Here is a 16,939-nt window from a genome sequence, read left to right on the forward strand (position 1 = left end):
CATTTCAACCCACTTTCTAGTGATCTTTGCTTCAAATCCACAATTTCCTTGATCCCTAAGATACTGTTAGTCAAACATTAGTGTTTGGGTTTAAAAAGCCAAAAACCTTCATACCAGGATCATATGATCTGTGGAAGACCCTGAAATATTGCTGACAGAATCTTATAACCTTTGGAAAGAGACTGCTAAACTGGCCTGCAGTTGATGATCTTTAGTTGTTGCCCTGTATCTAATAACCTATGAAAGGCTTGTTTGCAAAGTGGTTATGATTGATGGGCATTGCCCTTAGCAAACTATAAGATTTCACCAATTCTGAAATTGGCCAATCATGGAATTGTGCTATCTCATATATTTTGATACTTCCTCAGTGGCTATGAAAGTGGTTTTTCCCCAAGCAGTAGGATCCCTGACTGAGAAAGATCTTAGAATCAATTAATTAGGGACCACCAGCATCTATAATAAATTGAATATGCTCAGGGCTCTGTCTTAATGACTTTGGCTAGAGATTGGAATTATATGGCCCACACCTGGAGTCCAGAAGACTTAAGATTCAAATAGTGTCCTAAATACTTAGCAGCTTGGTGACCCTACTTGACCATAAAGATAGTCATTTAGCTTCTTTTGGCCTCAGTTTCTCAATTGATAAAAAGAAAGGATGGGGAGCCATGACCTCTAAGGTTCCTTCAATTTCTAACGCTATAATCCTAGGATCATGTATAGGCAGCCTTCAACTTAGCCAATAAGTCAAATTCCAAAAATTAAAATTGCAACCCCAGCTATCTGGAATTCAGAAAATATTCTCTTACACACCAAAAATGTATTGGTTACATTCCCAGGTTTTCCTCAAAACCCATTCAGTCCAAAGTAGTTGAAACTGTGACAGCAGCAATATCTCTTTGATTGCAAGGTCTTAGAAGCATGAGATCACAAGATACAAATAAGGGAGAAGGAAGGAATGGACACAGTAGATGAAGGGGGAAAAAGTCAGGAAAAGAGGGATGAAAAGAAGGTAGAAAAATCACTACAGAGAGAGTTTTCATTCAGTTTCTTGGTTTCCTCTCTCTGGTGTTCAAGGCCCAGATTATGAAATTGATAGCTAGCATGTATTTAGCACTTTAAGTTTTGCAAAGCATTTTACAAATATCCCATTTTATCCCCACAACATCCGTGGATGTTATTATTAATTCCATTTCGCATGTGAGGAAACAAAAGCAGACAGAGATGAAGGGTCTGGCCCAGAGTCACATAGTAAGTTGACAAAGGCCACATTTGAACTCATGTCCTACTAACTGCAGGTCTGTACTGCTCTATCTACTGCTCCACCTAGCTGCCTAAAGGTAGACTTACCTTACACCAACCAAGTATTCCATGTTTCAAAATTACACCTTTACCTCAGAGGGCAATTAGTTAATTTACATTAATTAGGAAGAAAAATCTTACTGCATTAATTCACTAATTAGTTCTCTAATTAACCACTATAATTTAATCCCTTATCTTTCAAGAAGTGACTACAATTTTAAAAGAAGTTACATCTTAACCAAAATAAAACTCTATCTTGTGGAAATTCATGGATTGTTAAAAGTCAAATGAAAGAATTCTGAGTTCTGGACAATATAGGGGAAGCTATTTTGAGGCGACCAACCTTGATTTCTTCAAAATCAGCTTCCCTTTGCATTTTTCCTTTGTTCATTTCTCCCCTTCTTTCTCTCGTGAGCCCATAGATTGTCTACTAGCTTCATTTTTTTTTTCATCTTAACTCTCTTGGCAATATATTGAGGCTTCCATGAGTAGGCATGGTAGTATTGGATCAACCATGCTTGCAGTAGTTATAAGCTATTTCTAAGTCAAAGGTATGTACTGGGGACAGCTGCTACAAATTCCAAAAGACAGCTGATGAGACACATTTCCCAGCTCATTATGCTCATTGCCTTATTACTAAAATGCATTCCCACAAAAGAAAATAAACTCCTAATGACAAACATTGTCAAATATGAATTCGATAAGGACTCTCGTCCCCTTGATACTTATAGTCTCCTAAATTACTCTTTCTCCCATATAGATTTTTCTGACTTTGCTGGAGAAAACAAGAATGTTTCATGGTGAAATTTTCTCTCATGTCTGCTCTCTTTGGTTTTAGAGACAGCAATAAATCAAATAACTGGAAACTTGGAAATACATTCTATGTTGTCCTGCATCAGTGAGAGTTGCCTTCTGAAGGGTTTATTTCCATCCCATTTATATGTATATGGGAAAGTGGAGGGTCAAAGGGGAGAACAACCCATTGCCTGTATCTTCTGAAAGGAGATAGTTATAGTTTCTTGGTGCCAGTTGGGACAGGTTCAATTCATCCAGAGGGATCAGTGTCTTAATAGAGCTGCATTTCAACAACCACTTCTCTCCACAACCCAATTGATCTTCCTTACCCACGTTAGCTTGACCTCCTCGGCTGACCTCAAGAAATGGAACTGTGATCTGGAACAGCGGGGCTTGCTGATGAATGGGAAGTAAGTGGATGATAAACATCATTTCTTCTGTTGTGTGCTCTCCATTTGAAACTGGAAGGGATGAAAAGCCCATAAAATAAATCAACTACTAGTCTGATGGCATACAGGTTGCTTCTATGTGTACGTATCCCATATCTTTTTGAGAAAGCTGCAATACTTTCAAAAGATCTTAACAAATCAGGAAAGTACGATATGCTGAACCAAACTAGCAAAGCTTTTTAAACTGGGTAAGAAATAGCTAAAATGATCACAATGACACAATCAGACCAGCCTGGTAGTTCTAAAATAAGGTGATTCTGATAAATGTTTATGAAAAACATTTTTAACATAAATTATTCTCTCACTGAAGAGGTGAGAAAAGGCATTTATTTACTTATTCATAGAATTCTTTTGGATTGGTTCATTTTTCTGCATCTCTAGAGATGAGTTTTGATTCATAGAGTCTGTTAAATCATGCAGGTGCTTCCATAAAGGAGGGAAGCTTTGTTCCAACAAAAATAATAACAAAAACTCTACATTTATAACAAAGGTGGGGTGTGTGTGCAAAAGAATAATTATGATGTCATTTTGAAGACAAGAAAATGGAGATGATGTGATTTTCATTTATCATGCTCTATAAACTGCATAAAGAATGTTATAGTATGTAATTTTCCTAGGTTCTTTGAAAAGCAAGTAACTCAATCTCCTGGAAGAAAAAAAGAAATTATTACTAGCATCTTCTTTCTCCTGCCTATCAAAAAGCATATACTTTTCTTTAAGGAAGTAAACAAGAACTTATTAAGCACCTGCTATACATCAGAAACTATGTTAAGCACTTTACAAATATTGCATTTGATCCTCACAACCATCTTGCAAGGTAGGTGCAGAAACCTCAAGAAAACTGAGGCAAGGAAAGTTTAAGTGATTTTTCTTAGGTCACACAGCTGTTAAGTGTCTGAGATTAGATTTGGACCCAGATCTTACTAACTCTTAGGCTAACACTCTATCCACTGTACCATGTAGCTGTGGATGAACTAGAAAATTATCAACAAATATAAATTTTTCCACATACAAAAAGGCAAGAAAAAGGATTATATATAAGCAGTAATATGTATAGTTTGTTTTATCTGTGCATATCTATAAATATAGATATGTATATATTTATATTATATGAAAATTTAATTTTGTAATCTCAACATTGCCCTTCATGCTTTTCTAAAAGGTAGATTTTTGTGCATGTTGAAATAACGTTGTTTTAAAGGATATTTATAATTACTTGAGAACAAGTAGGTTGCATTTAGGAAACTGAACATTTTCAATGATTCAAAGCTTCTCCTTTGGATAAAAACTCATTTTTTGCCAAGACCAATATTTTAATTATTCTTAATGGCTAAAAAGAACTTCATACAACAATTTCTGAAGAATCAAAATGATGGCCGAATCAAGAAGCAATAGAGAACCATACATATGCATATATATATATATATATATGTAATCCATTATCACTATAGTGTATGTGACACAAATAATGATATAAGTATATATTAGGGGGGGATGATCAGAAAAGGAGGTAGATAGATTATATAGAAAGTTAAGGCAGATAAAGGTCAAGTGCTACAATGGTATCCATATATTGGTAAAAGACCAGCACACTGGAAGCTCCAATGTTAGATATAGGAGAGGACAGAGAGAAACATCATATAAGATGAGAAGATCTTGATGGACTTCACTGATATATGAATATAGAATCATGTAATTCTTTTTTTACTGTGGAGAAAACTATTGTTAAACATTCAAAATGTCCTATGCTAACAAATAAATAGTAATTTTGAGAAATAGATGAATGGATTCCTGTGCATAGAAAGTTAGTTTTAAAATTTTTCTCTTATGCAACAAACTTGGGCAGGTGGGTAGTGCAGTAGATAGAATGCTTTAGTCAGGAGGATCTGAGTTCAAATCCAGCCTCAGACACTTACTAGCTGTGTGATCCTGGACAAATTATTTAACTCTGTTTATCTCAGTTTCTACATCTATGAAATGAACTGGAGAAGGAAATGGCAGACTACTTCAGTATCTCTGCCAAGAAAAGCCCAAATGGGGTCATGACATCACTGAACAACAAGATGCAGGACGTTGTGCAAGACACTGGAGATACAAATAGAGAAAGGAAAGGATCCTTGCTCTTGAGCTTATAATATATTTGAGGAAGACATATTGTACTTATATAGGGATATAAAAACAGATGAAATATATTCACAATAATGGGAGAGGCAGCATGAGAGGCACAAAAAAATTGTGAGATCAGGTACAGATTGGGACTTAATTGGATCCAGGACTGCTTTTTTAAGAAGTGGAGGTGAGGAGAGAATGAATTCCGATCCAAAGAAAGGCACGGAGGAGAGACAGGATGCCGTGGATGAGCGACAGTAAGAAAAGTGTGATTGGGCAATGTGCAGAAAGAGAGTTAAGTAAGAAAGGTTGGGACCAGGCTCTGAAGGGCTATCGATGCCAAACAAATGCAAGTTTTTGCATTTCCTCCCATAAATATAGTAGCAATTTAAAATCAAACTGATTTGTTTGCTGCATGTAATAGATGTTATCTTTCAGCGGTGTCCAACTTTTTGTGACACCATTTGGGTTTTGATGACTTTTGTTATTGTTGTTTTTGTTTTTTTGACAAAGATAATGGAATAATTTGCTATCTCCTTCTCATTTTACATTTTACAGATGAGAAACTAAGGCAAGCCGAGTTGAGTGACTTGTCCAGATTTGCCCAGGTAGTCTGAGGCCAGATTTCAACTCAGGATGATGACTCTTCCTGATTTCAGACCTGCAGCTCTATTTATTAATTGACTGAAATTACTTAGGAAGAGAACAGGAAAACTTACTATTCTCATATTAAACATGAGTTCCTATGTTTGATTTTAAAACCTTGCTCTGAGTGCTATTCTTCTGATAATTTATTGAGCACCCAGAGAATAGTGTTTCCCATTTACTTAGAGAGGCAGTGAAGGATAAAGGAGTGGGTCTGGTTCTATTCCTTTGTTCACAGGCAGAGGAGAGATCGGCAGGTCTAGAATCAGAAAGACTCATTGTCCTAAGTTCAAATCTGGCCTCAGACATTTACTAGTATTAAGTCATTACTAGACACTCAAGACCGGTGGTCCTCACACTTTTTAAATAGGGGTCAGTTCACTGTCTCTCAGACTGTGGGAGGGCCGGACTGTAGTAAAAACAAAACCTCACACTCTGTCTCCGCCCCTCAGCCCATTTGCCATAACCGGGTGGGCCACATAAACTTCCTCAGCGGGCCGCATCTGGCCCACGGGCCGTAGTTTGAGAACCCTTACCTAAGACTATCTTTGTAGCTGATTATTATCCTAGGCCAGAAGAAGCAAGTTCATCCCTGTATTGACCTCTGGAGTAATTCTGACTTTGACCAGCTTTTTCTTGCTAGTCTATGGCTTTCAACTATTAGGGAAGGGGATCAGCTACTAAGACCACACCAACATAGTTCTCTTCATTGAACTCTACTCCACACCCTCAAAGTTTGTTCTTTCCTACTGCCATATGGTAGGAGTCAACATCTTGTGTCATATTTCTTTAGACTTTATAATAACTCATTGGAACACTTTTTAGAATTTATGATAACCATAAGAACATAAAAATGACAGGTAGAAGATAAAAAAGGAATCATGAATTTTGAGGTCAGTTGTCTCTTTTTTTAATCTTCATTTTTAACCTAAATGTCATCTTAACTTCAATTTAATTAACTTTAACTTCAAAAATTGTTCCATTTTGCTATAATTTGTGTAGTTTCTAATGTTGGTGTTAGTTCTATTCCTAAATGGCCATGATTTGTTGATCTCTTTGCCAAGAAAGCCCCAAATGGGGTGATGATGAAGAAAGTGACACAATTAAATTATTGAACACCACCACCACCCTTGGTAGAGAGGGACAACGATGATAAGAATAAGTCCTGTTCTGATGCTGCTTACTATGTTCAACCAAAGGGACTGTGATACTAAGCACCCCAAATATCAATTTCATACATTTCCTTCTCTCCCCAACAACTTTTCTTTTTGTAATTTTATTTACATGAACATTGTCATATTTGAAGACCCTCAACCAAATTTAAGCAATTTCACAGGAAAACAAAAACTCTCATCTACTAAAATAATCCCTAATTCTCTTCTTCTGTTAAAGTACATATTTTCTCAATGATCATCCTTGGTTTCACTGCAGCATTTGACACTAGTGATGATCATCTTCTCCTGGATATTTTATGTAATCTCTTAAGTTTTCATGACACTACTTTCTCTTGAGTCTTTTCCTACCTATCAGAAAACTCCTTCTCAACCTCCTTTGCTGGATCTTCATCCATCAATCCCCCAAAGCTTTATCATGGGCCTTTTCCTCTTCTCTGAACTATTTCCCTTGCTGATCTCATTAATTCCCATTAGTTCAATTATCATCTCCATGAAGATGATTCCCAGATCTATATATCTTGCCTAACTTCCCTTTTGGCCCTAATCTCACAGCATCAATTGCTTCTTGGATCTCTCAAATTGCTCATCCCATAGGATCTCAAACACATTATGTCCAAAAATGAACCCATATTCCCCCCAATTCTCCCCCTTTTCCAACTTTCTTATTACTGTTGAAGGTACCATCAACCTTGTATTGGGTGGGCTCACAATTTAGTGTCATCAGTGATTCTCACACTCACCCCACTATCCAATGTTGCCAAATCTTGTAATTTCTACCTTCCTAATATATACATACATATCTCTATATTTATCTATTTATCTATCTATCTCACATTCTCTCCACTCACACAGCCACTAAAGAATTTTATCACCTTTTACCTGAACTATTACAAAAGCCTTCTCATTCTCCCTTCTTCTTGTCTGTTCCTATTCCAAACCATCCTCCACTCAATGCCAAAGTGATTTTCCTAAGGCAGACATCTGACCATGTCACCCTCCTCCCATTCCCCAAGTTTCCTATTTCCTCCAGGATTAAACAGAAAAAAATTCTGTTTGGCAGTGACACTGACTTTAATATTCCTCACACATAACATTCGATTTGCTAATCTAATGACTTTGCATTGATTGTATCCTCCATACTAACCCCCATAACTAAAGTATACACTCATTCTCTTCATCGCTTTCTCCCTCTATCCTTCTATTTCTACTCCACCATGTTAATATACTATAGTCTTCCCAGACATTTTTATATTGTTGGACAACAGGGATATTATGAACACCTTTGCATAAATTAATATTTTTAGATTATTCCTTGTCGTACATTCCCCCAAATTGTGTTTCTGAGACAAAGGAATGAATAGTAGGACAGTTTGTATCACACATTGTCAGACCATTCTCCAGAAAGACAGATCCAATTATAGCATTGCTATAATAAACAAGCCTATGTGGTCTCTCTCCATTACCACCAATACCAAGGCTTGCCTGTTCTATGAGTGGATAGTTTTTTGGTGTGTGATGGTACCACGTGTCTTTTAATCTGTATATGTAACAATTTACTCAGCTACAGAAATAAAGATTATGTACTAATAGGCCTAATCAAACCATCAAGACTGGATTGATGGTCAGTTTAAGTTAGTTTGGTTTTATCCTCCTACTTGATTTCATCACCATGAGAATCTGTGTCTATGAGGGGAGCACGTTTCTCTGCAGAAACACTTACTTTGACTTAGCTTTGAGATAAGGAGAAATAGAATCAAGTGGGCTTAGTCAGCAAGAGGTGACAGTAATAAATAGGGCAGAGTCCAATGTAAAACCATTGGGCCAAAGAGAATTTTTGCATGCCTCATGGATTTTGAAGAATAAAACTACAAACTATTAGTTAGATGAAGCTTATTATACATTTTTTTGCTGTTGAAAGCCAGCAAAACCAAGCATAAACAAAATAGACTTATAGGTTCTTAAAGTGGTTTACTTTCTTTCATGCATATTAATTTAAACCATAAGTTTTAGAACTGCTAGATATCTATTTTAGAAGACCTACTTGCTGCATGGTTTTTATATAAGTTCTAGAAAACAGTCTTAGGTGGGAGGAAAAGTAGAAAAAGAAAGAGCAGGTTGGGGGGGGGGGCAAAGAAAAGGGCATCATCGAACAAAAGGAGCAGTGGCTCACATACCTGTGAAACGGAAGCTCACGGATTCTGGAAGTCCTGAAAGAACAAGGATATGGATGTAAGTGTTGATATCTCTTCTGACTGGGAAGGGACATAGATTAAGGAGTTGGATTGAGGGTATATTGGGAAAACTGGGGCAGATAGGTGGGGATAAGTAAAAGCTATCCTAAAATTTCACAATCAGATGCATTTATATCATGGCAGTTACAGTGATTTACAATACATCCTTTCAGACTCCATTTTATCAGTACATGAAATCCTACAAATCTGTGAATGCCAGGGAATAACATATTAGTGACAAAGGTATCTGATGGGCCGCTTTCACTCGAGAAATTGAATGATCTCTGAGAATTTGACTTATGCACTAAATGAACAAGAGGAGATTTAACATATGGCATTTACTTCCAAGATAATCTAAGTTCTATTGTCTCCAAGTTATAGCATGGAATAATGAGCAGAAGAGTATACTTAGAGTCAGCAAGCCCTGGAGGTTCAAGTCCCAGGGCCGTCTTTTAATAGCTATCTCTTCATAGGTAAGTGATTTGGCTTTCCTGAACCCCTTGAGTTTTCTCAGCTGTAATTACTGTGGGGTAAAAATGCTTATAAGATCTATCTCACAGACATGGTGAGAGTCAAATTAGAAAATGCATATGCAAAAGCCCTTTAAGAACTTAATTGTTATAAAATGCCAGGTACAAATAAATAGCTCTTGTTTTTCTCCTCCTGTTTAGCTGAGGGTTGGATAGAAAGATTCAGAGGATGAGTCACTATCCTGCTATTCTTTCTTATTGAATGTTTTGTGCCCTACACAGCTCAAGCAGATGCTCTTTATAGCTGAATAAAAGTATGCTCATCCACTGTTATTTGTCCTTCATTTTGAAGAGAACAATGACTTCACAGGGTGACATCTTGATTTGAGTGTGAATTGGATTTAAGTAAGGCAGAATTGCACCAAGTGTGATTTTCATTTTCTCTTTCAGAGCCATCAAAGTCCAGTGGCAGGATAAAAGCCATTGCCAGTGATGGCCAAGGATGTAGTAGATGATCTTGCTATCTTTCATGTCAGACCAAGCACCTGCTTCATCTACCTTCATGGCTGTTTATAATAAATGTTCTCATCCACCTGGAGACGTCTTCACAGGCTCAGGATGGATATCCCCCTAACTCACTGACAAGTTTGAGGCCTTTCAATTGCCCTCAACCTGGTTTAACCCATCTGCTGAAATGACTTACCAGGATGTGGCTACAGCTTATTGGAGGAAAGTTGGGTGAAAGTAGACACCAAAGGTGGATAAGCAGTCCTGAAAAGGTGGATAAGCCTGAACACCCCATAGATCCCTCATCCTCTGTAGTCTTATAGGGGATGGTAGAAAGGAATAAGTATTTATTAAGCACCCATTATGTATTAGGCATTGTTCTGAGTGTTTTATAAAAATTATTTCATTTAAACCTCACAAATATAACTAGGAGTTAGGTGCTGTTATGACCTCCATTATACAGTTGAGGAAATTTCAGTAAGTAGAGGTGAAGTTACTTGCCCAAGATTATACAGCTAGCTAGAAGATATCTAAAGCTGGATTTGCACACAGTTTAGAGAAAGCATTCTTGAGCACAGTAAACAAGGCATTACTTTTACCTCAACCTGTTTCATCTGGCTCTAAACTCCAATGCTGGGTCTCTATGTTTTTAAATATATTTTTTATTTTTTAAGCTTTTTTTTCAAAACATATGAATAGTTTTCAACATTCACCCTTGCAAAACCTTGTGTTCCAAATTTTTTTCCTCTCTTCTCCCTACTCCCTTCCCTAGATGGCAAGCAATCCAATATATGTTAAATGTATGTAATTCTTTTGTACATATGTCCACAATTATCTGCACAAGAAAAATCATAATAAAAAGAAAAGAAAATGAGAAAGAAAACAAAATGCAAGCAAATAACAACAAAAAGATGAAAATGTTGTGAAATGCGCTCAGTTTCCACAGTCCTCTCTCTGGATACAGATGGCTCTCTTCATCACAAGTCCATTTGAAATGGCCTGAATCACCTCATTGTTGATGAGAGCCACATAATCAGAATTGATCATCGAATAAATGTTATTGCTATATACAACCATCTCCTGGTATTACTCACTTCACTTAGTTCATTTAAGTCTCTCCCAGCCTTTCTGAAATCATCCTGCTGATTGTTTCTTACAGAATAATAATATTCCATAAAATTCATATACCACAATTTATCCAACCATTCTCCAAATGAGGGGCATCCACTCAGTTTCCATTTTTTTGCCACTACAAAGAGGGCTGCCACAAACACTTTTGCACATGTGGGTCCTTTTCCCTCCTTTGTGATCTCTTTGTGATACAGGCCCAGTAGAAACACTGACAGAACAAGGGTATGTACCCTTTGATGGCCCTTTGGGCATTGCTCCAAATTACCCTCCAGTATGATTGGATCATTTCACAGTTCCACCAACAATGTATTAGTGTCCCAGTTTTCCCACATCCCCTCCAACATTTATCATTATTTTTTCCTCTCATTTTAGCCAGTCTAAGAGGTGTGTGGTGGTGGATCTCTATGGTTGGAGATGAGTATTTGTACTCTCCATCTTCCCTCTAAAACTCTGCTTGGTTTAAACTCCATGAAATAAGATGTTCCTTCATCCAGTATCCTCTTATGTTCCCCACTGCCTTTCCATCTTCCTTTTTGCATCTACACCTCAGATTGTAAGATCCTTAAGAGTAAGTTTTGCTTTTGTAGCCTCAGTGTAAGCACAATGCCTGGCACCTAGTAAATGCTTCCTAAATATATACGGAATTGAATTGACTATACTTAAGCATTATCCTTGGGTTGTTTGTTGTAAGGAATACATCTTTCTATAAGGATTTTCCATTCTAGTTTGATGTATTTGTTGAATTCTCAAGAATATTTGAAGGTTTGTATTTTATAAGAAAGGGAAATTTGACATATGCAAGTTTAAAAACTACAATGAATTTTTGTGGTATAATTTTCACTATCAATCATGGCTTGCTAAATATTTGACAGATGCAATATTTTTGCAATCTTCAGGGATACTTTTCATGGCTTACATTATTTTTCTGCATCATCAGTATTGATAGTTAAGACTAAGTTCCTTAAGAATAATCTTTTTGTCATTTCTGGTAGCAATGACCTGATCCTGAATCATTATCTTAACCCCCTACATGTTTATAAATAAATCTATATGATTCAATTATTTGTTTCTTAATAAATATACTGCTGATTAAATTCATGTGAATATTACCCATTAAGTACCTTGTGATTCCTCCCTGGGATCCTTGAAGATAACCACTTTCAATAATAGTTAACAAATCTAGTAGTATATACCCATTGTCAAACTTTACAATTGCTTCAAGAAATCACATCTGTTGAAAAATTATTTCTAAAAAATTTTGACCCTTTTATAGGTTTTTATCTCCTAACAGAAAAATAAAGGATTCAAAGTATAGAATGAAACATGTTTTTTGGCCCTGCCAACATGGCAATTTGTTTTATTTAACTATTCAAATTTTATTACAAGGGCTTTAGTTTTTTTTAATTTTAATTTAATTAAAACACATTGTAGGGGGTGTTGATTTCTTAATGCCTTTTGCCTCTAAGGTTGTATATATTACTGAGCCAAGAATATATGTTAAAACTCAATTTACCTAATGTTAATTGTTCTAAATATGATCATTCCATTGGGCTTTAACTTCAATATGCCAGTAAGTATATTAACACACATAATGAGAATATCCTTAATATCCCTATATTTACTGTGTTTTGCCTAGGGAGGAACATAGTATTTTATTCATTGATTCATACTTAAGTTCAAATTCTTCAATTTCTATTCTTCTTTGAGGAACATTAAGAATTGTATACTTATCAAATCTAACTAACATTAGAAAAAGTTCTGACAAGATATAATAAGGGTTTAGTGAGCTTTTCAGTCGAGCTATGTAATGATGTCACTCATGTAGATGAAATAATTAATACAATATGTTGATAGTACTGCCTTTTTCATTTGAAAACCATATTTGTTCTATTCTTGAATGATGTTAGTGGATTTAATGTGATGCAGCAGAATTGTAGCGGCTTAAACTATCTTTCTGGAAGATGTAATACTTATATCAATTATTCTAAACATTAGTATGTTGGTAGTGTATTTTAAATAGAGAATCGTTTTCCATGTGGACATCAACTATGCTAGAGTTCTCACTAAGTTTAGATATATTTTGTATATTTGCAGTAGCTGATTAAACCATGAATGTGCAAATAAGTCAAAGGCTTTGACAAAAGAAAGTACAAAATGTCACTTAGCTTTCTGGTACCTCGTTCAATAACCACAGAATTGATAATGAGTTTTTCTTTACAAAACTGAAACATTTTGGCTTACTATTTTTGTTCCTCGATTTGTTTTCTTATATTTATGTAGTTGTTGTGTGATACAATCCAAAAATATTTGATATAAAGTATATTTGATATAAATATTCAGTTGGCTTCTATCTGGAGGAAGTCCTTGATATCCTCACCTTTTTATAATAAATGAGATGTTTTCTATTTATAAAGATGGGATATCAGAACTATAATTGACTTAGCTCTTCTCAGCAATACTATGATTCAAGACAATTCCAAAAGACTCATGATGGAAAATGCAATCCACATCCAGAACTGATGGAGTCTAAATGCAGATTGATGGACACTAATTTTCACTTATTGTATTTTTTATGGTTTTCCTTTTTGTTCTGTTTCTTCTTTCACAACATGACTAATATGGAAATAAATTTTATATAATTGCACCTATATAAGTCATTTCAAATTGCTTACCATATTAAGGAGAATGAAGGAGAAGCAGGAAGTAAAAAATAAAGAAAGATAGGATCAGACTTGCAACAAAGAGGAAGCTGATAATTAACATGCCTCTGTGCAGTGCTTGAGCCAATGATTATTGATCTTATCTGGCCCCATCAATTTCCAGTTCTACAGAAAAGTTTCCAGAATCATTTCCTTTGATATAACCATTGTATTGTTCATTATTTGATGGCACACAAGCCTTCTGTGTTTCCTCTCATCCAATTTGTGCTTTTATTATGCTGGACTTCTTTCAAGCTTATAAACAAGCAAAAATTTTCCATATTCTTCTTTGGGGCATTTTTCTCACCTCTGACTCTAAAACATATATAGGTTTAGCTTTTGAGTGATGTTCAATTATTTTGTGTCTGTGCCACTTTGATTCTTAACATGCCTTTACTTTTTAGCTGTAACTTTTAATTGTTAATTAAAAATGTCAAGAATTTGATGTTTTTCCTAGATCCCACTCTGCATTTCTGCTCTACTGCTTTTAATCAGACAATATGGTGTTCAACTATTCTTTTGTGTGTACCAGCTAGATATTGATATAATTTTTCAATTTCTTTCCACAGGTCTTCAATAGTTTTCTCAAAGAGATTTTTCTATGATGGCATTTCATGTTTGCCCTTGGGAAAAGTCCTCAATACCTTCTTTCATCCTATGGTCCTTGCCATGGCAACAGCCACAGCATGTCCTGTTATGTACAAATGTTTGTCAAATAAGATGTCAAATTTTGTGAGGATGTGCTCATTCACAATCATTCTGACAGAGAAATAATTTATTTTAGTACTTAGTATATTAATTTTCGACAACTATGTAACACAGTGTATAGAATGCTGGCTCTGGAGTCAGGAACACATGAGTTCAAATATGACCAGTCTCAGATATTTCCTAGCTGTGTGACCCTGGCCAAGTCACTTATCCACGTTTGTCTCAGTTTCCTTATCTGTACAATGAGCTGAAGAAGGAAATATCAAACTACTCTTGTATCTTTGCCAAGAAAATCCCAAATGGGATCACAAGGAGTCAGCCATGGCTGAAATGACTGAACACCTAAAAGTTTATTAATTAGATTTATTGAATCAAACTCCAAAAAGAATTTTCAAAACTCAATTCTAATTAATCCCATTTCCTTTTTAAAAGTGCTCAACACTGGAGTCATTTTTACTATCCAGATCATTATAATGCAGCCCTTCTAGAATTTATATTAAAAGTACATTTTCAGTAATTTCAGGATCTCCTGTTCTTCCCTCTTGAAATTTAAGTAACACCTCAATTTCTGCCCTTCTTTTTACCTAATTTGGGCTGAGGAATGAAGTTCCTGAAAGTGACTATAATGATCATGATTTAGCTCTACCTTTGATTTCATGGGTGTAGTAAATTCTTAGTAAGGAAATTCCAAATAACACTACTGTTAAGTCCTTCCTGCAAAATTTATAGTCTTAGAGACTCAGTATCTGGGATAATGAGAAGATAAATAATTTACCTAGTCACACAGTCAGAAAACCAGTTGTCCCCTCACATGTATTGCTCCATTCCAGAGGTGGAACATTATACAAGAAACTCTTTACATTTGTATAGACTACAAGGGAAAGTTTCTCATAAAGACTACAAGGAAACAGTATTGGAAAGCTTCAGATTTGCTCCAAATCACAGAACTAAACATAAGTGGGAACTCATGACTGCTACCCTTTAAATTCAACTGAAAACTCTCTTTTCCTTCTTTTTTATTTTCTTCCTGAAATTCTTACTCATGCCAGGACATCTTTTGAACACAGGCTGTAAGGCAGAAGGAAATTTTAAAAGCACTTATTACACTGGGCACTGTTCTAAGGGCTTTATAAATACTATCTCATTTGATTGTCCTAAACCCCTGCAAAGTAGATGGTGTTACTGATCCCATTTACAGCTGAGGAAACTGTGACAGACAGAGATTGTGACTTGTACAGGGTCTTTCCTGACTCCAAACAGAATGTTCCATTCCTTGCGCCACTTATCTACCTCTGGGTAGCTTATAGGTTTCAAAGTTTATTATTTAGAATATCTGTAAGATAGTTTAAAAAACTGCACAGAAAGCACAATAAATGTGGAAATATGCTTAGAAGAACTTCACATATTTAACATATATTGAATTACTTGTTATCCCACCAGCAGGATGATTTCAGAGAGGCCTGGAGAGACGTATGTGAACTGATGCTAAGTGAAGTGAGCAGAACCAGGAGATCGTTCTACACAGCAACAACAAGATTATACAATGATCAATTCTGACGGACATGGATCCTTTCAATATTGAGATGATTCAAACTAATTCCACTTGTTCAGTGATGAAGAGAGTCATCTACACTCAGAGAAAGGACCGTGGGACCTGAGTATGGACCAACATAGCATTTTTACTCTTTCTGTTATTGTTTGCTTGCATTTTGTTTTATTTCTCTTTTTTTTCTTCCTTCTTGATCTGATTTTTCTTGTGCAGCAAGATAATTGTATAAATATGTATACATATATTGGATTTAACATATATTTTAACATAGTTAACATGTATTGAACTACCTGTCAGCTAGGGGAGGGGGTGGGGGGAAGGAGGGGAAAATTTGGAACAAAAGGTTTTGCAAGGGTCAGTGTTTAAAAATTAATTATCCGTGCATATGTTTTGTAAATAAAAAGCTTTAACAAAAAAATAAAAATGTAAAAAAGGAGGGAGAAAAATATGGAACATAAGATTTTGCAAGAATGAATGCTTAAAACTATCTATTCATATGTTTTGAAAATAAAAAGCTTTAAAAATACAATTAAAAACATAAGAGACAAAGCATTGGAGCTCAAAGTCAGATGGAAATAGGTTGAGGTACAAGCAACCTATGTTGGATTACTTGCTGCCTCGGGAAGGAGGATAGGAGAAAAGAAGGAGAAAAAAAAATTGGAGCACAAGGTTTTGCAATGGTGAATGCTGTAAACTATCTTTGCATGTATTTTGAAAAATAAAAAGATATTAGTGTAAAAAAAAAGTTGAAAAAAGGCTTGTGAGGAAGCCTTCTAAAAATTCTCTCTAATGGGTTGATGTTTCTACACATCTAAAAAAGCAATCATAGATGATACTTTTCTATTGTAAGGCAGAGAAAAGAATGGTTTATTTATGTTTTTGTTTGTTTGACGTTGAATTTATAAATCAAAATAAAACACATTTCTTATTATTATAGAAGAATGGAGAATCTAAACTAAACTTAGACAAGTTGAGAATGATTTCAATAAATAGCTGACTTTCTTTGTGAGAAAGTTTATGCTACTACATTTAGGGAATAAAAGATCCCTAAGATACAGAAAAATACCATGAATAACCAACAGAGCAGAATTTACAGCAAAAAAGGTCCTGTGGCTACAATAGAATTAGAAATAGAGAATTTTTTTCCTTAAAAGTCAGCTTTATATTGAAAG

The 16,939-nt window shown here is 35.4% G+C and overlaps 1 protein-coding gene across 1 annotated transcript in view; it reads right to left on the bottom strand.

Moving 5' to 3' along the window:
- The window catches only part of FRAS1 (Fraser extracellular matrix complex subunit 1), a 488,324-nt gene that overhangs the window by 113,220 nt on the left and 358,165 nt on the right, over positions 1-16,939 (bottom strand). Inside the window, exons 34-35 of the mRNA XM_074276760.1 lie at positions 8,647-8,679; positions 2,424-2,555 (exon numbers count right to left, since the gene is read on the bottom strand). Of these exons, the coding sequence (XP_074132861.1) occupies positions 2,424-2,555; positions 8,647-8,679 (165 nt within the window). The remainder of the gene's footprint in view (positions 1-2,423; positions 2,556-8,646; positions 8,680-16,939) is intronic.

Source organism: Sminthopsis crassicaudata, chromosome 6 (genome assembly GCF_048593235.1).
Source record: "Sminthopsis crassicaudata isolate SCR6 chromosome 6, ASM4859323v1, whole genome shotgun sequence".
NCBI lineage: Eukaryota > Metazoa > Chordata > Mammalia > Dasyuromorphia > Dasyuridae > Sminthopsis > Sminthopsis crassicaudata.